Raw genomic sequence first — 16,414 nt, 5'->3', positions numbered from 1 at the left:
AGAGCTTTATTAACTCATCAAGTCAGACTCCAGAAGACCAGGCAGAGAGCTTTATTAACTCATCAAGTCAGACTCCAGAAGACCAGGCAGAGAGCTTTATTAACTCATCAAGTCAGACTTCAGAAGAGCTGGCAGAGAGCTGTATTAACTCATCAAGTCAGACTCCAGAAGACCAGGCAGAGAGCTTTATTAACTCATCAAGTCAGACTCCAGAAGACCAGGCAGAGAGCTTTATTAACTCATCAAGTCAGACTTCAGAAGAGCTGGCAGAGAGCTTTATTAACTCATCAAGTCAGACTTCAGAAGACCAGGCAGAGAGCTTTATTAACTCATCAAGTCAGACTTCAGAAGAGCTGGCAGAGAGCTGCCAAAAGCCACAGCTGCACTAAGATAAGGGTTTTTTTCGGTCAGGTAGGAGATGTGATTTGATTGGTTGGCAGCAATGCAGAAATGGAGGGCGAGGTTCGATTGTGTTTTTCTTGACATTTAATGAGGTCCTGAATTGTATCTTTCCGTTATAAATGATAATAGATTACTGTATTTGCCTGTATCCTCTCTTACCATAACTGAGCCGTGGGATGTTCACCTTCTCTGTTACTCTCCTCTACTCTGCCCTCAGGATAAACGGGCACCTGGTGGCCTTGAAGGTGATCCGTATGAAGACGGAAGAAGGCGTACCATTCACTGCCATCCGAGAGGGTGAGAGCTTTTCCAGGAGGCACATGCTGTACATGCGAAACAGGATTGATACTTCGACGTCTCAGAGCAACCACCCAGGAAATGAACTGAAGTCAAGTCATGTTAGCTTTAGCATGTTAAGGAGAATTGCAGGTGCTTATCGAATTCCATTTCCACTGTGAGCAAGGTGAATTAGTATTCGCTCTGTGTCTCTGTCCAGCCTCCCTCCTGAAAGGCCTGAAACACGCCAACATTGTCCTGCTCCATGATATCATCCACACCAAAGAGGCACTCACATTTGTCTTTGAGTACGTACAAACAGACTTGGCTGAGTATATGACACAGCACCCAGGGGGCCTGCATTCTTACAATGTCAGGGTAAGTTCAATATTTTGATCAACAGAACCTCAACAAATACCATACCTTTTCCCTCTCACCCGAAAATCTGTCCTCTGCTCTTTCAGTTGTTTTAATTGTTCACCATTGACCATACTCTTCCTGCATGTCTGTCTGTCTGTCTGTCTGTCTGTCTGTCTGTCTGTCTGTCTGTCTGTCTGTCTGTCTGTCTGTCTGTGTGTCCATCAGATCTTCATGTTCCAGCTACTGCGGGGTCTGTCCTACATCCACGGTCGGAGGATCCTGCATCGGGACCTCAAACCCCAGAACCTGCTCATCAGCTACCTGGGGGAGCTCAAACTGGCCGACTTCGGTAAACCAAACCCTAGCTTCATGTCCACATTCTGGTTCAACCCTAACCTCAACCCTAATCCTAGTTTCATGTCCACACCCCGACTCAACACTAACCCTCCACCACAACCTTAACCCAAGCTTCATGTCCACATCCCGGTTCTACCCTAGCCCTAGGTTCATGTCCACATCCAGGTTCAACCCTAACCCTAGCCTCCACCACAACCCTAACCCTAGCTTCATATCCACATCCCGGTTCAAACCTAACCCTAGCCTCCACCACAACCCTAACCCTAGCTTCATATCCACATCCCGGTTCAAACCTAACCCTAGCCTCAACCACAACCCTAACCCTAGCTTCATATCCACATCCCGGTTCAAACCTAACCTTAGCCTCAACCACAACCCTAACCCTAGCTTCGTATCCACATCCCGGTTCAAACCTAACCTTAGCCTCAACCACAATCCTAACCCAAGCTTCATATCCACATCCCGGTTCAAACCTAACCTTAGCCTCAACCACAATCCTAACCCAAGCCAACCCCTCCACAGCCTCTTAAGTTCTGGCTTGTTCATTGTCTATTCTCTGTAGAAGCCTATGGTATAACTCTCTCTTTATAATGTGTTATTTGGTCATGTATATAGGTGGTATTATAACTTCATCTTACAACTTCTATCTCAAGGCCATCAGACTGCTAAACAGCAAAATCACTAACTCAGTGAGGCTGCTGCCTACATTGAGACCCAATCACTGGCCACTTTAATAAATTGATCACTAGTCACTTTATACAATGCCACTCTAAATAATGCCACTTTAATAAGGTTTACAAATCTTACATTACACATATAATATGTACAGTTGAAGTTTACATACACTTAGGTTGGCGTCATTAAAACTAGTTTTTCAACCACTCCACAAATTTCTTGTTATCCAACTATAGTTTTGGCAAGTCGGTTAGGACATCTACTTTGTGTATGACACAAGTCATTTTTCCAACAATTGTTTACAGACAGATTATTTCACTTATCATTCACTGTATCACAATTCCAGTGGGTCAGAAGTTTACATACACTAAGTTGACTGTGCCTTTAAACAGCTTGGAAAATTCCAGACAATGATGTCATGGCTTTAGATGCTTTTGATGGGCTAATTGACATCATTTGAGTCAATTGGAGGTGTACCTGTGGATGAATTTCAAGGTCTACCTTCAAACTCAGTGCCTTTGCTTGACATCATGGGAAAATCAAAAAGAAATCAGCCAAGACCTCAGAAAAAAAATTGTAGACCTCCACAGGTCTGGTTCATCCATGGGAGCAATTTCCAAACGCCTGAAGGTACCACATTCATCTGTACAAACAATAGTACGCAAGTATAAACACCATGGGACCACGCAGCCATCATACCGCTCAGGAAGGAGTTCTGTCTCCTAGAGATGAACGTACTTTGGTGCAAAAAGTGCAAATCAATCCCAGAACAAAGGACCTTGGATCTTGTGAAGATGCTGGCGGAAACAGGTACAAAGTATCTATATCCACAGTAAAACTGAGTCCTATATCGACATAACCTGAAAGGCCTCTCAGCAAGGAAGAAGCCACTGCTCCAAATCGCCATAAAAAAGCCAGACTGCGGTTTGCAACTGCACATGGGGACAAAGAAATGTCCTCTGGTCTGATGAAACAAAAATAGAACTGTTTGGCCATAATGACCATCGTTATGTTTGGAGGAAAAAGGGGGATGCTTGCAAGCCAAAAAACACCATCCCAACCGTGAAGCATGGGGGTGGCAGCATCATGTTGTGGGGGTGCTTTGCTGCAGGAGGGACTAGTGCACTTCACAAAATATATGCCACCATGAGGAAAGAAAATTCTGTGGATATATTGAAGCAACATCTCAAAACATCAGTCAGGAAGTTGAAGCTTGGTTGCAAATGGGTCTTCCAAATGGACTATTACCCCAAGCATACTTCCAAAGTTGTGGCAAAATGGCTTAAGGACAACAAAGTCAAGGTATTGGAGTGGCCATCACAAAGCCCTGACCTCAATCCTATAGAAAATGTGTGGGCAGAACTGAAAAAGCATGTGCGAGCAAGGAGGCCTACAAACCTGACTCAGTTACACCAGCTCTGTCAGGAGGAATGGGCCAAAATGCACCCAACTTATTGTGGGAAGCTTGTGGAAGGCTACCCAAAACATTTGACCCAAGTTAAACCATTTAAAGGCAATGCTACCAAATACTAATTGAGTGTATGTAAACTTCTGACGCACTGGGAATGTGGTGAAAGAAATAAAGCTGAATAAATCATTCTCTCTGCTATTATTCTGACATTTCACATTCTTAAAATAAAGTGGTGATCCTAACTGACCTAAGACAGGGAATTTTTACTTGGATTAAATGTCAGGAATTGTGAAAAACTGAGTTTAAATGTATTTGGCTAAGGTGTATGCAAACTTCCGACTTCGACTGTATATACTGTGTTTTATACCATCTACTGCACCTTGCCTATGCCGCTCAGCCATCGCTCATCCATATACTTTCATGTACATATTCTCATTCACCCCTTTAGATTTGTGTGTATTAGATAGTTGTTGGGGAATTGTTAGATTACTTGTTAGATATTACTGCACTGTCGGAACCAGAAGCACAAGCTTTTCGCCACACTCACATGAACATCTGCTAGCCATGTGTATGTGACAAATAAAATTTGATATGATATGTGTGTTATATGTGGTATTGTATTCATGTTATAACTATATGGTTCCGTCTGTGTCCACTAGGGCTGGCCCGGTCCAAGTCCATCCCGTGCCAGACCTATTCGTCTGAGGTGGTGACTCTGTGGTACCGACCTCCTGATGTCCTCCTGGGTTCCACTGATTACTCCACTGCTCTGGACATCTGGTGAGTGGACTGGACATATTTGGACATACAATATCCCATATTTGGACAGGGTCTGAACATCCTCCATAAACAACCACCCTGCAGGCAAGGTTGCAATAACGTCATTTCAATCAGCTTTTTCCCACTGGACAGCCAGATCTGAACCCACCATTATTGAACCAGATCAACACCAGAATACCACTGGATCGTGTCCATACTGTTCTAGAGACTGCATAACTACTTAGACCACTGTATCATGGTTCTTTCAAGACAACTGGGAACTCTGGGGGGGGAAACTAGGTCAAATCATGACGTCATTTTTCCTAGTCGGAGCGTTTTTCTTTTTCAGAGTTCCCAGTTACCTTGAACGCACTGAAGTGGGAGATTTCCTAGTTCTCAGTTGTTTTGAACGCGGCATCAGTGGTGGTTTAAGAGTAGCTGCCACTAGTGTTGCCACCAGTACTCTCCTGCAGAGTGAGTTACCTCAGGTTGGCTCAGAGAATGTTGCGTGTTCAGAAGAGTTTAACCTCTTGGCCTTCGTCTAACGATGTTTTGGTGCCATACTGAAAAACAAACGTTTAGAGTTGCTCTCCTAAGCAAAATATTATTTCCCCCCAGAGTTAAAATAATTTTGTACTAATGAATAGCATAAGCGTTGGTATAAACCATCCTGTGCATTACTGTTAATGATATCTGGGCAGGTTTCTATGTGACCTTTCCAAATAGAAAAGATTGGGACCACATGTTGTTTAAGGTCTTTGAATACGAAGAGAAATGTACCAAAAGGGTTAGTATTTTAACAGCAATAATCAAATGGGTTGGGCATAACCTAGGTATTTGCTTTCGTGCTGTATATTTCGGAAGGTTTTCATATTTTACCAAGGACACTTAATTGTGCCGATTTTGAAGTACTGAAGAAAGATGTCCCGTCCTTCTCTGTCTTTTCACTGATTATTAAATGACTCCCTCCAACCTGTGTTGTCTTCCAGGGGAGCTGGATGCATCTTCATTGAGATGCTCCAGGGGACGCCAGCCTTTCCAGGGGTGGCAGACGTCTTTGAGCAGCTGCAGAACGTATGGACTGTGAGTAGGATCCCCCTTTCACTCTTTTCAATGGTATCATCCTCTCTCCACTCTTAGAAAAAAAAGTGCTATCTAGATGCTTAACGGGTTCTTTGGCTGTTCCCTTTGGAGAACCATTTTTGGTTCCAGGTAGAACCGTTCTACAGCGGGTTCTTCGTGGAACCCCAAAAAGGTTCTACCTGGAACCCAAAAGTGTTTTCCTATGGGGACAGACGAAGAACCCCTTTGGAAGCCTTTTTACTAAGAGTGTAGATCCATAAAAACTAGTAGAGATGGCGGTTGACGGCTCACTCTGGACCCTTTCTGTCTGTCTCCAGGTCGTAGGGGTCCCGACTGAGGAGACGTGGCCAGGAGTGAACGAGCTGCCCAACTTCAGACCAGGTCAGAACCTCTTCGTCCCTTTCATCCTCCTCTTCCTCCCTCATGACCATTACATTAATTCAATCTATGTGCTGCTGAGAAAATACAGTCATTCCCATTGGGTCAGAGAAAGGTCAGGGAGGGATTAGTTTGGGATTAGTCTGGGTAATCTACACACTTAATAAAGCTCGACATAAACCACAGCAGACGAGACTCATGGTTTGCTGTGTGGCTCATCCCTAACCACTAGGGGGTAGAAGAAGTCAACGAGATACATTTTTGTTGGGGTTGCATGGGACTGTGGGTCTATTTGTCCATGGTACTACTTTTGCTTTCCAGACTCGTGGCATTTAAGACGGCTGTGGGAAGAGAGTATTTCAGCTCTTTCTAATGCACTGTGGTTTAAGAGAGTTGAGATGCATGGCGTGTGGCCGACAAACACACCTGCGAGAGGAGTCCGTGTGAAGGCTATGTGTGGGAGTTAACTCTTTGGTCTGAGAGAGAATGATGTCAGGAACGAGAAAGACCTTCAAATGGACCTCCAGACGGTGTGGTTTTGGACAGAGCTCTACTCCTCTGACTCGCCTATGCTGATCTCTCACTTTCACCTTGTAAACCACGCTCAATGACACCATACCCAGGTGTGTGTACTTGTCAGTCTTTTATACTCTTCCATCCAACCCTGAGATTTAAACCTCATGCTGAGTTGAATTTGAGTCAGCCTGTCTTCCCACTCTTCCAGTAATGGGCTACAAAGGGAGTTCGAGGGTGACATGTTTCACAGCTGACTGTGTGTGTGTGTTTAACTATACTATATTACACTATACAAGAATAGTAAGTCAACTATACAAGAATAGTAAACAAACAAACATTTGTCCAACTGGGGACATTTTGTTAGTCCCCACAAGTTAAAATGCTATTCCTTTGGGTTTTAGGGTTAAGGTTGGAATTAGTGTTAGGGTCAGAAGCTAGGGTTATGGTGAAGATTACATTTTGGGGTTAAGATTAGGTTTTGGGGTTAGGGTTAGGGGTTAGGGAAAATAGCATTTTGAAGGACTGAATTGTGTGTCTCCACAAGGTTAGTTATACAAGACTGTGTGTGTGTGTGCTGCGCTGCAGAAAATATGGGCTACTCTTTGTCTCTGCTAATTCCTCCCCTACAAGACCCATAGGAATTCAAAACCTCAGACTGTTAAAAGTCTTAAAGTTCCTCAGCAAACATGAATAAATAAACATAAGATTCATAAATGCTGAATAAATGCATAGATGAATCTCCAAACTACACAGTGGGTCCTGTCTGCGCTGCCCCATTCAGTTCAATAAGGGCTCGGACATTGGTTGGGGGCGACGAGATGCTGAGAGAAGATGGGCTAGTAGAAAGGTCTGGAAGTCAAAAAGAGAGAACGTTCTGTATAAAATATGTGTAAAGCAAACAGAGCGGTGAGGCTGGGAGATGAGAAGATAGACAAGACAGGCAGATGCTTGCGCACACTAAAGTATGTGAGTGGAGCGGAGCGAGGAGCAGAGCGTGCCCAATTTGACTGGAGCATAAGAGCGAGATTTTTAAAGGCTGGAGCGTCGGTCTTCTCGCCCGCTCCAATTTTGCTTCGGTAGTGCTCACTTCACGAGCTCAGGGCATGCCCGTCCCAGCATGCATTTGTAGTCTGCGTGTGTGCCGCTATAGCCCTTTGCTTTAGCTACTGTCATGGAGTTCCCTAAATATGTTCATAAAGACACTGATAAAACACACAGGTGCTAAATCAAGGTGACGTACAAAGATGAGGATGAAGAGCAAGTGCGATGATTTAGTGTCCACAACTAAAGAATCCTTGTGGAATCTGAAAAGACATATCCCAAAAGCTTGCTATGTGCACCTGCTAAAAGAAATGAAATAGGTGGGTAGATAACTAAGTGTGTCATCGTGGCAAAGCATTTATAAACTTAAACGTTTTGTTCATTTTCGTTCTATTATCTATACAATAGGCCATAATTGATTTTGGCCCAATGGGCCTGGCATATTCCCACGTTCAAGGAGCTTCCGTTTTCATTTAGTTATTTTGCCTAAAAAAACTTTAGGCCTACCTATAGAAAAACAAAACACAACTCAGCGTCTCTGCCCAACCTGGCAAGAAGGACCAAAAGGGTGTTTAATATCCACAACTGTTCTGCAAGTGTGGGGAGGATATTATTGTCTGCTGCTGACCGGCTCTCCAGGTACCATCACTCCTGTTTCTGAAAAATGAATTATTTAAATGCTTTCATTTTTTTGTTGAATTTGTATTTCATTCTAAGTAAGTCGCAGCCTATGTGCACAATATATAGATTATAATGGTTTAATACAATGAAATGTGGTTGAAATACTGAGCCCTTTGTGTCCCTACCAGCCTATTGTGTCGCACTCACAAACGCTTCACAATGTATTTCTTTGTATGCTATAGCTTTGAAATAATTGAAATAATATAGCCTAAGTCTTTCATTTCCGTTCCTTCTTACGCTTCCTGTCTGTCTCCTGACCTATTTAGAGTGTTTATATGACATTCTTACATTCACCTTTTCATGTTTATTCAAAATAGTTTTCATTCAAATCCATATGGTTTGGTTTCAATACTTAAAAACCAATTGGTAGTTCCAGGTAGGCACGAAAATAGATGGGTGTTGGTTAAATTGGGATTTGAATGAATGGAGCAAATTTGGCAGTTTGATTTCCCCTGTGAGCCCGGAGTGGTTTTTAGCTAAGCAGTATGGAAGCACATGGAGCGCCGGGAACAGTGTGCAAGCATCAACTCCAGAGATGAGCGGGACTTTCAACCGCTCAACTCCGCTCACATGCTCTGGTACACACACACACACACACACACACACACACACACACACACACACAGGCAGGAGGGTGAGCCAGACAGCTTTCTCTGCCCTGTCTGTGTGGGGGTGGGGGGCGCAGTATGGGCATGAAGAATGGCTGGACTTAGAACCTCTGTGTCTGACAGGGGGGGGGTGAGAGCGAGTGCAGGCGTGTGCACATGCATGTTACTGTGGTGTTTTAGGACACCCATGTTGGTTGTCCTTGTGTGGGCATGACCCTAGGTATCTTCTCCTCTCCCCATCCCCCCTCTCCCCCTCTCTCCCTCCTGGCTAGCTCCCTACCTGGCCCCCTGACTGCTGCTGGCACCACTGGGCCTCTCCAGATGTGGGAGCTGAATGGACTAATAGATAAAGGCCTGGGCGGCTTTCAGCAGGGCAGAGCGGGTGGCCAGCACAGAACAGGGAGAGGCCAAGAAGGGAAGAGGGAAAATATTGGGGAAATATTCCTTCAGTGACCTGACTGGCCAGGGGAAAGCGATAGCTAGCCTATACTATAGAGAATGCTTGCCTAAGATGTATGTTTGTTTATGCTCCGTTGCACCCTGCAGGAGAGACTGAGCGTATACATTTTAAAAATATTTTTTTTAAGTGTTTTTATTTCAAACAGTTCAATCTCCACGGTTCACTATTAATTCATCATGGAGCATCGGGGCTGTCCAAAGCACCGGCTAATCAACCGTTAAAACACTCTCATTAAAACTCTACGCCAGGGCCCAGAAACCACAAATTGCGATCAGTAATGCCAAAGCATGTTTCACTTAGTCTCGCCGCCAGGATACCCTAGCTGTAGCATTAATCATCAAAGAGAACAAGGCCTACTTTACTGGAAGTTTACACAGATATTCTTTGTTGTTGTTGTTGTGTCCTGTGGGCTGACCACCTCCCTGTTCCATCGTGCATGCCTTTGCAGCCATAGTTGCAGGCCAAACATTTCCTAACTAACCTGCTCGTGCTGCTCTCCTCTTCCTACAGAGTGGTTTCAACCATGTGAGCCCCAGCAATTCAGGAATGTTTGGAAAAGGTACGGTGAAATCAGTTTGCTCAGTGTTCTGTCAGTACTATGTGTTTTAGTATGTCTTGCAGATCTGTTTATTTCGTGCAGGTTCGTCTAATGTATCTCAGCAACCTGCAAATGTGAACATTTGATACAAATAGTATTCCGTTCCAGCATATAAGTGACTGTAGAGGTAGAGTTTGGACACATGTGTACATAGTCTAGGGTACGGAACTACCCCGTTTTGGACGGCCGTGTGTGTTTGCCCATTCCATTGCCTCTGGCTAGGGGGGGGGGGGGGGGCAGCAGAGGTGGGCAGTTAGCCCTGTGGTAACAGGAGATTCTTTGTCTGGCCAGGCGTGTCTCCTCCCCTCCTCCCGCCTTCCTCCCCCTTCCTACCATCATGGTGACATCTGACCCAACACAGCTCTGCTCCTGTATCAGCCCACAGGGGGGGCCAGACACACACACACGCACACACACACACGTGCACACACACACAGTCGGGTTATGGGAGAGAGAGGATGTCTGGAGTAGTCTCTGACTCGCTGTCATAACAAATATGAGACCCACTCAACAGTCTGTAGCACACTAATGCAGTCTTGTCTGAAAAAAAATCACTCTGAAATAGGAAAACACATTACTAGGAATATGGATCTAATGAATTTAAATGAGAGACAGTGAGGAAGGGAGAGAGAGAGAGAGAGTTTGAGCGAGACTCAGGGGAGTTATGGTGTGATTTTTAATGCAGGTCTTTTCAAGACTGATGAATGGGAGTCGGTCTCTCCCCCGCCCATCTCCTCCCCCCTCTCCCCCACCCATCTCCCCCTCTCTCTCTTGTTCTAGCCATGGATTTAATTAACTAGACCCCCTGTTGGGACCAAACGCTCTTTTCTCCAAATACATGGACACTGTCAGAAAAACACACACAGAAATAGCAGATAATTACATTGTGAAATAAAAGTTGCTTCGGTAGGACAGCAAGGAGGCACACAAAGCGGGGGGGGGGGGGGGTACAGAGCTATGCACGCCAGTAGGGTAAATTTACTTGAATTAATTCAAATGACTGAGAAGTGAAGTGTGGCTGGGTTGTTGTTATATGTCTAATGGCTGTGGATGTCAAATAATTTACATAAAGTACGTGTATCTATTGGGGGTTGTCCGTCAGTGTGTGTGTTTGTATCTCTTATAGTCAGTCCCCTCTGCCTCCCCCTCAGACTGTCCAAGTTGCCCTGTAAGACAGAGGACCTGGCCCAGAAGATTCTGATCACCATCCCACGAGACCGCATCTCGGCCCAGGATGCACTGCAGCACCCCTATTTCAACACGCTACCGCCCCCCATCATGCAGCTACGAGACAGTGAGTGTGTGTGTCACTCCACATCAATGAAACACATAACATATCAATCTATCTATGCAAAATGAATTTGTGTTATTTTGTCACAGCAATGACAGTCAAGTGATGCATAATGTGGTGTGTGTGTGTGTGTGTGTGTGTGTGTAGTATACACATGTGGGAGACTAAGCATGTGTTTGTACGTGTGCGTGCGTATTCATATACAGTATTTCCCTCCTCTGACACCCCCCATCAACATTCTCTGTTTCTCCCTGCCGGGGAGAGAGATTGACACTCCGTTGCACTAAACTCCAGTGCAGTTTGTCACTTAAACAGTCTACCCATCCGACGCATGATTAAAGACACAAGCTTCCTACTGTGAGCACAGATGGCTCCTTTGAAGAGATCAGACTGTCTCCACAGCTCTCGGGTGGCTAAATAGATATACATCAGGAAAGTGGATGTATAAGTAAGCAGAGTTGCATTTGAAGTCTCTCTCCACCTGTCTGTCTATCCCGCTGACAGTCTGCCTGGTTCGGTTTGAACATAGATGTGTTTTTCCAGGCCGTAGAAATAATATTCAGTGAACAGAGGAAGAGTACAGGGAGTACTAGGATAGATATTAGTGAAAATGTAGGAATGTATTAGACAGGAATAAAGCCTCAGGGGATAGTGTCTGATATGGTCAAGCAGTAGCCTTCCAGCTGAATGTGTCCTACACACACATGTTGGCAGATGCATGCGCGGGAGCGTACACACACACACAGTCTTGCGCATCTAACCTTGTGGGGACATACAATTCAGTCCCATTCAAAATCCTATTTTTCTTAACCCCAAACCCGTACCCTTACCCTAACCCAAAAACCTAACCTTAACCATAAACCTAACCCTAGCTCCTAACCCTAACCCAAAACTGAACACATTTGACCTGCCACCAACAAAATTTCCCCAGTTGATAAATGTTTTGTTTGTTTACTATCCCTACAAGTGTAGTTAAACACACACACACACTCTGCTCTTTCGAGAATGAGCCATCATTACTACTACTACTCTGCATGGCATCCCAGACAGGGAGAATAGACAGTAGGGGAGAGACATCAATGCACAGAGGAGAATAGGGAGCGAGAGAGAGCAACTGAGAGAAAGAGAGCGAGAGAGAGCAACTAAGAAGTGAAAGAGCGTGGGGAGAGAAGGTTCTCTCCAGGAAGAACAAACTTATTTTAATGATGCCAAGGTCTTGGCAGGGCAGAAGGGAGAAGGCTTAGAAACAGACCAGTAGTAATGAGTAGCCCTTCTACTTTCACACAATGTATCACAATATAACTGGAACAGAGGCGAGCAGCATCAAGTGTTGAGAAGAGAAGTCATTGTAGTTAGGGATGGGGCTCTAGCTGGACTGTACACGACCACACCCAACACCAGGTGCCTATGAGAGGCCCCTTTGATCGCGTCCCAGCGAGTAGCCAGTAAGTCTGGAAGGAGGGCGTGGTGGCGTTTTAGGCTCTAAGCTGTCTGAGCTGCCATGATCGGTATCTGTCAGACCAACTGCCCTATAAGGCTTCTCCGGGAGTTAGTGTGGGAGATGTTTATCTTTTGGTTACTGTTAGTGAGCTGGCTGAGGAACTTTTTCACCTGACTTTATAATGATGTGAAGCCTTAAGAGTTGCCTGACTCTCGCTCTCTCTCTCGCTCTCTTTCGCTCTCTCTCTCTCCCCCTCTGTATCTGTCTCTCTCTGTACCCCCCCCCCCCCCCCCCTCTCTCTCTAGCTGTATCAGTCTTCAAGGTCCCCGGAGTGAGGCTGGAGACAGAGGTGAAGGATATCTTCAGTCCCAGTCTAAGGATCAGACCGTCCCAGCTGGTGCCCTTGGCTAAGTGCTGGTGATAATGGACCCCTAAACCACTGGGCTTGACCCCTGACCCCTAGCCCCTAACCCCAGGCCCATAGCCCCAGGCCCCTAGCCCCAGGCCCCTAACCCCAGGCTCCTAGCCCTGCCTGCAGGCTAGACCCCCATCTGATCAAGATGGAGAGGCATGAGGCGTCTCACACACACACAACACTTAACTACACCACCAGCGTCCTCCACCAACCTCTGCTCTTGACTCCACCCAGCATTCCTCAGTCACAGTTCCCATGTTGTAAGAAGACAGGAGAGAAGAGGGAGGTTTTGAATGGTACCTGGTATATCACATATTAGATGATGTCAGAAGTACTGTATGCACTGTATATACTCTCTATCTGAGACCCGGTGTCTGTTGTTGGTGGCAACGGAAAGCTAGGCAATGTCTAAGAGAACTGACAGGAAGCTCAGAACTCCTTAACATCTTCCTTCTGCGGAACCACCTCCTCCTGCGTCCTCCCTCTCCTTCTCCTTCTCAGAGCGTCTCCCTGGACTCACTATGCTCTCTCTGCCTCCTCCTAAATCTACACTGAGATTCAATGATGACTATGGGTTTGTTTTGCAGATGAGCGTTTTATTATGTACTGACAAAACATGCGGATATTATAGACCTCTTATATTAATCAGGTCCTTGTGAACCATGATTGTTCTTTTGCACAGCATGTGGGTGGGTATCCCTGCAACAGAACGACTGTGACGGTTGTGTGTACACTGTAACGCAAGTCGTATTGTACCGTGAAACTTCCTCCTCAACACCCCACGCTATGTATTTTTCGGCAATCTTGTGATGTCCACTCTTCAATTGTCCTACACTTGGGTGCAGCTTTGCCTTTAAAATGTGTGTGTGTGCGTGTGTGTTTCGTGAGAATGAGTGAAGGAGTGTGTGAGTCAATAAATGTTGCAGTAATGATATGTGTGTGTTATTTTCTGATGTATACATGTAGATATGCCTGCAGGTCTACATATCATATGTAATTTGTTGTCTTCTCAAACACGCTACACTATCTATACAAAAGTACACGGACACCCCTTCAAATGAGTGAATTTGGCTATTTCAGGCGTCTAAAATCGAGCACAAAGCCATGCAATCTCCAAAAACAAACATTGGCAGCAGAATGGCCTCACTGAAGAGCTCGGTGACTTTCAACGTGGCACCGTCATAGGACGCCACCTTTCCAACAAGTCAGTTAGTCAAATCTCTGCCCTGCTAGAGCTGCCCCGCTCAACTGTAAGTGCTGTTATTGTGAAGTGGAAACGTCTAGGAGCAACAACGGTTCAGCCACGCAGTGGTAGGCCACACAAGCTCACAGAACGGGACCGCCGAGTGCTGAAGCACGTAAAAAATCTTCTGTCCTCAGTTGCAAAACTCACTACCGAGTTCCAAACTGCCTCTGGAAGCAACGTCAGCACAATAACTGTTCGTCAGGGGAGCTTCATGAAATGGGTTTCCATGGCCGAGCTGCCACACATAAGCCTAAAATCACCTGCGCAAATGCCAAGCGCCGGCTGGTGTGGTGTAAAGCTCACCACCATTGGACTCTGGAGCAGTGGAAATGTGTTATCTGGAGTGATGAGTCACGCACGCTTCACCATCTGGCAGTCCGACGGACTAATCTGTGTTTGGCGGATGCCATGAGAACGCTATCTGCCGCAATGCATAGTGGCAACTGTAAAGTTTGGTGGAGGAGGAATAATGGTCTGGGGCTGTTTTTCATGGTTCGGGCCCCTTAGTTTCAATGAAGGGGAATCTTAAAGCTGCAGCATACAATTACATTCTAGGCGATTCTGTGCTTCCAACTTTGTGGCAACAGTTTGGAGAAAGGCCTTTCCTGTTTCAGCATGACAATGTCACTGTGTTCAAAGCGAGGTCCATGCAGAAATGGTTTGTTGAGATTGGTGTGGAAGAACTTGACTGGCCTGCACAGAGCCCTGACCTCAACACCATCGAACACCTTTGGGATGAATTGGAATGCCGACTGCAAGCCAGCCCTAATCACCCAGCATCAGTGACCGACTTGACTAATGCTCGCGACTGAATGGAAGCCAGTCCCTGCAGCAATGTTCCAACATCGAGTGGAAAGCCTTCCCAGTAGAGTGGATTTTGGAATGAGATGTTCGTATAGCAGGTGTCCACATACTTTTGGTCATGTGGTGTATATTGTTGTAAATGGCTTTTGTCCTTCCTGCCATCCTCCCCTTTTCTCTCATGAACTTAGAAAGACTTCTGTAGCATGGCAACCGCGTTGTTTTGTGAAGTGACTACATTCCTAGGAGGCTCCTCCAGTCGTTCCGACTCCGTCCATTATCATCCCACGGACCATCTCTCCTCTAAGACTGCAAGTCTGGACCTCCTGAAGACTAGCTGCTGCAGGGCCTCAGCTGGTATGTAATCTACCACTACATCATGTTTCAACTCTAGTATACTGTAAAACAAACTGAAGACACAGGACTGGGCTGGCACAAGACGGAATGTGTGTGTGCATCTTTGTGTGTGTGAGAGAGATAGAGGGGGGAGAGAAAGGTGCGTGCCTGCGTCGTGTGTTCGCGTGCGTCGTGTGTGTGCACATCTGTGTGTTTGTGAGACATAGAGGGAGGGCAGAGAGAAAGGTGTGCGTGTGTGCGTGTGGTGGGGGGGGCTAAATGTTGCGTAACCGTGTAAAATAAGACATGTCCAGGTGATGAACAACTCTGACTTCGTTTTCTGTCATAATCTCATTTCACAACACTATCCCCACTGGCTGGCTCTCATGTACAGTATTAGCTTTCATACTTAATGAATAGACACCAGGTCACCGCAGAGGGAGAGAATGAGAGCAAGGGGAGAGGAAATTGAGTAGAAATATGGGGCAATGTTATGTTTACTTACAGAGTCTCTGTGAGAAGCAAGAGAGTTCCAGTCTCACATGTCCTGCATTAACTCCCTAGTCTGAGGGTTAAGGAGTAGGGTGAAGTTACCCTTAGGGCCTAGATGCTGATCTTAGGTCCGTTTTGCATTTTCCCCCACTAATGGCTATGGTTAGGATTGGGGGAGGGGGAGCTAATCCTACATCTGTACTTAAGGGACCTTCACCCCCGAGCGAGGGTTTACCCTAAATTAAGTTGTTCTCTCCCATCATCTGAGGGCAGTGTATCTGTTGGCCACTAGGGGACACTGCAAGCTATGCATGTCGTCCCCTTGAGACCGCACTGGTACACAGGTGGTTGTTATGCTGAGAGTTTTATTGAGAAGTTCACACACACACACACACACACACACACACACACCCACAAATGGAGAGGGTACATTGTGTTTATTTGAGCAGAAACTTATCCAAATGGAAGTGTTGCTTTGCCAGTTCACGAGGAGGTGTGACAAGCACAGGGGACCGAGGTGCCAAACCCCCGGCTGGGGCACATGACACCTAGCTAGCTTGTCATCACTCTGTGCCATGAAGCCTATAGTATTTCTGAGCCAGCTCTCGCTCAGTTTACAGCCAACAATGACAAAATGGTCCTAGAACTACAACAAAGACCGAGAATCGAACAGCCAACCGTGACGGTGAGGTAAGACTCCTATTCAAACAAGCTGTTCTCCAGAATGGGGGGGGGGGGGGGTGTGTATGTGTTACCGTGTAACATAAACGTTGTCTAACAAACGAAT

General features: G+C 45.8%; 1 protein-coding gene across 1 annotated transcript in view; it reads left to right on the top strand.

The window, feature by feature from the left end:
• Positions 1–13,686, top strand: part of LOC139372529 (cyclin-dependent kinase 15-like) — a 32,893-nt gene extending 19,207 nt beyond the window's left edge. The window contains exons 5-13 of the mRNA XM_071112265.1: positions 620–699; positions 899–1,056; positions 1,264–1,387; positions 4,141–4,261; positions 5,230–5,323; positions 5,641–5,704; positions 9,518–9,566; positions 10,757–10,899; positions 12,643–13,686. Coding sequence (XP_070968366.1) covers positions 620–699; positions 899–1,056; positions 1,264–1,387; positions 4,141–4,261; positions 5,230–5,323; positions 5,641–5,704; positions 9,518–9,566; positions 10,757–10,899; positions 12,643–12,758 — 949 coding nt within the window. The 3' untranslated portion in view covers positions 12,759–13,686. The remainder of the gene's footprint in view (positions 1–619; positions 700–898; positions 1,057–1,263; positions 1,388–4,140; positions 4,262–5,229; positions 5,324–5,640; positions 5,705–9,517; positions 9,567–10,756; positions 10,900–12,642) is intronic.
• The last annotated feature ends 2,728 nt before the right edge of the window (positions 13,687–16,414 follow it).

Source organism: Oncorhynchus clarkii, chromosome 18 (assembly GCF_045791955.1).
Source record: "Oncorhynchus clarkii lewisi isolate Uvic-CL-2024 chromosome 18, UVic_Ocla_1.0, whole genome shotgun sequence".
NCBI lineage: Eukaryota > Metazoa > Chordata > Actinopteri > Salmoniformes > Salmonidae > Oncorhynchus > Oncorhynchus clarkii.
The sequence above is the reverse complement of the archived record's forward strand: the minus strand, read 5'-3'. Positions and strand labels throughout refer to the sequence as shown.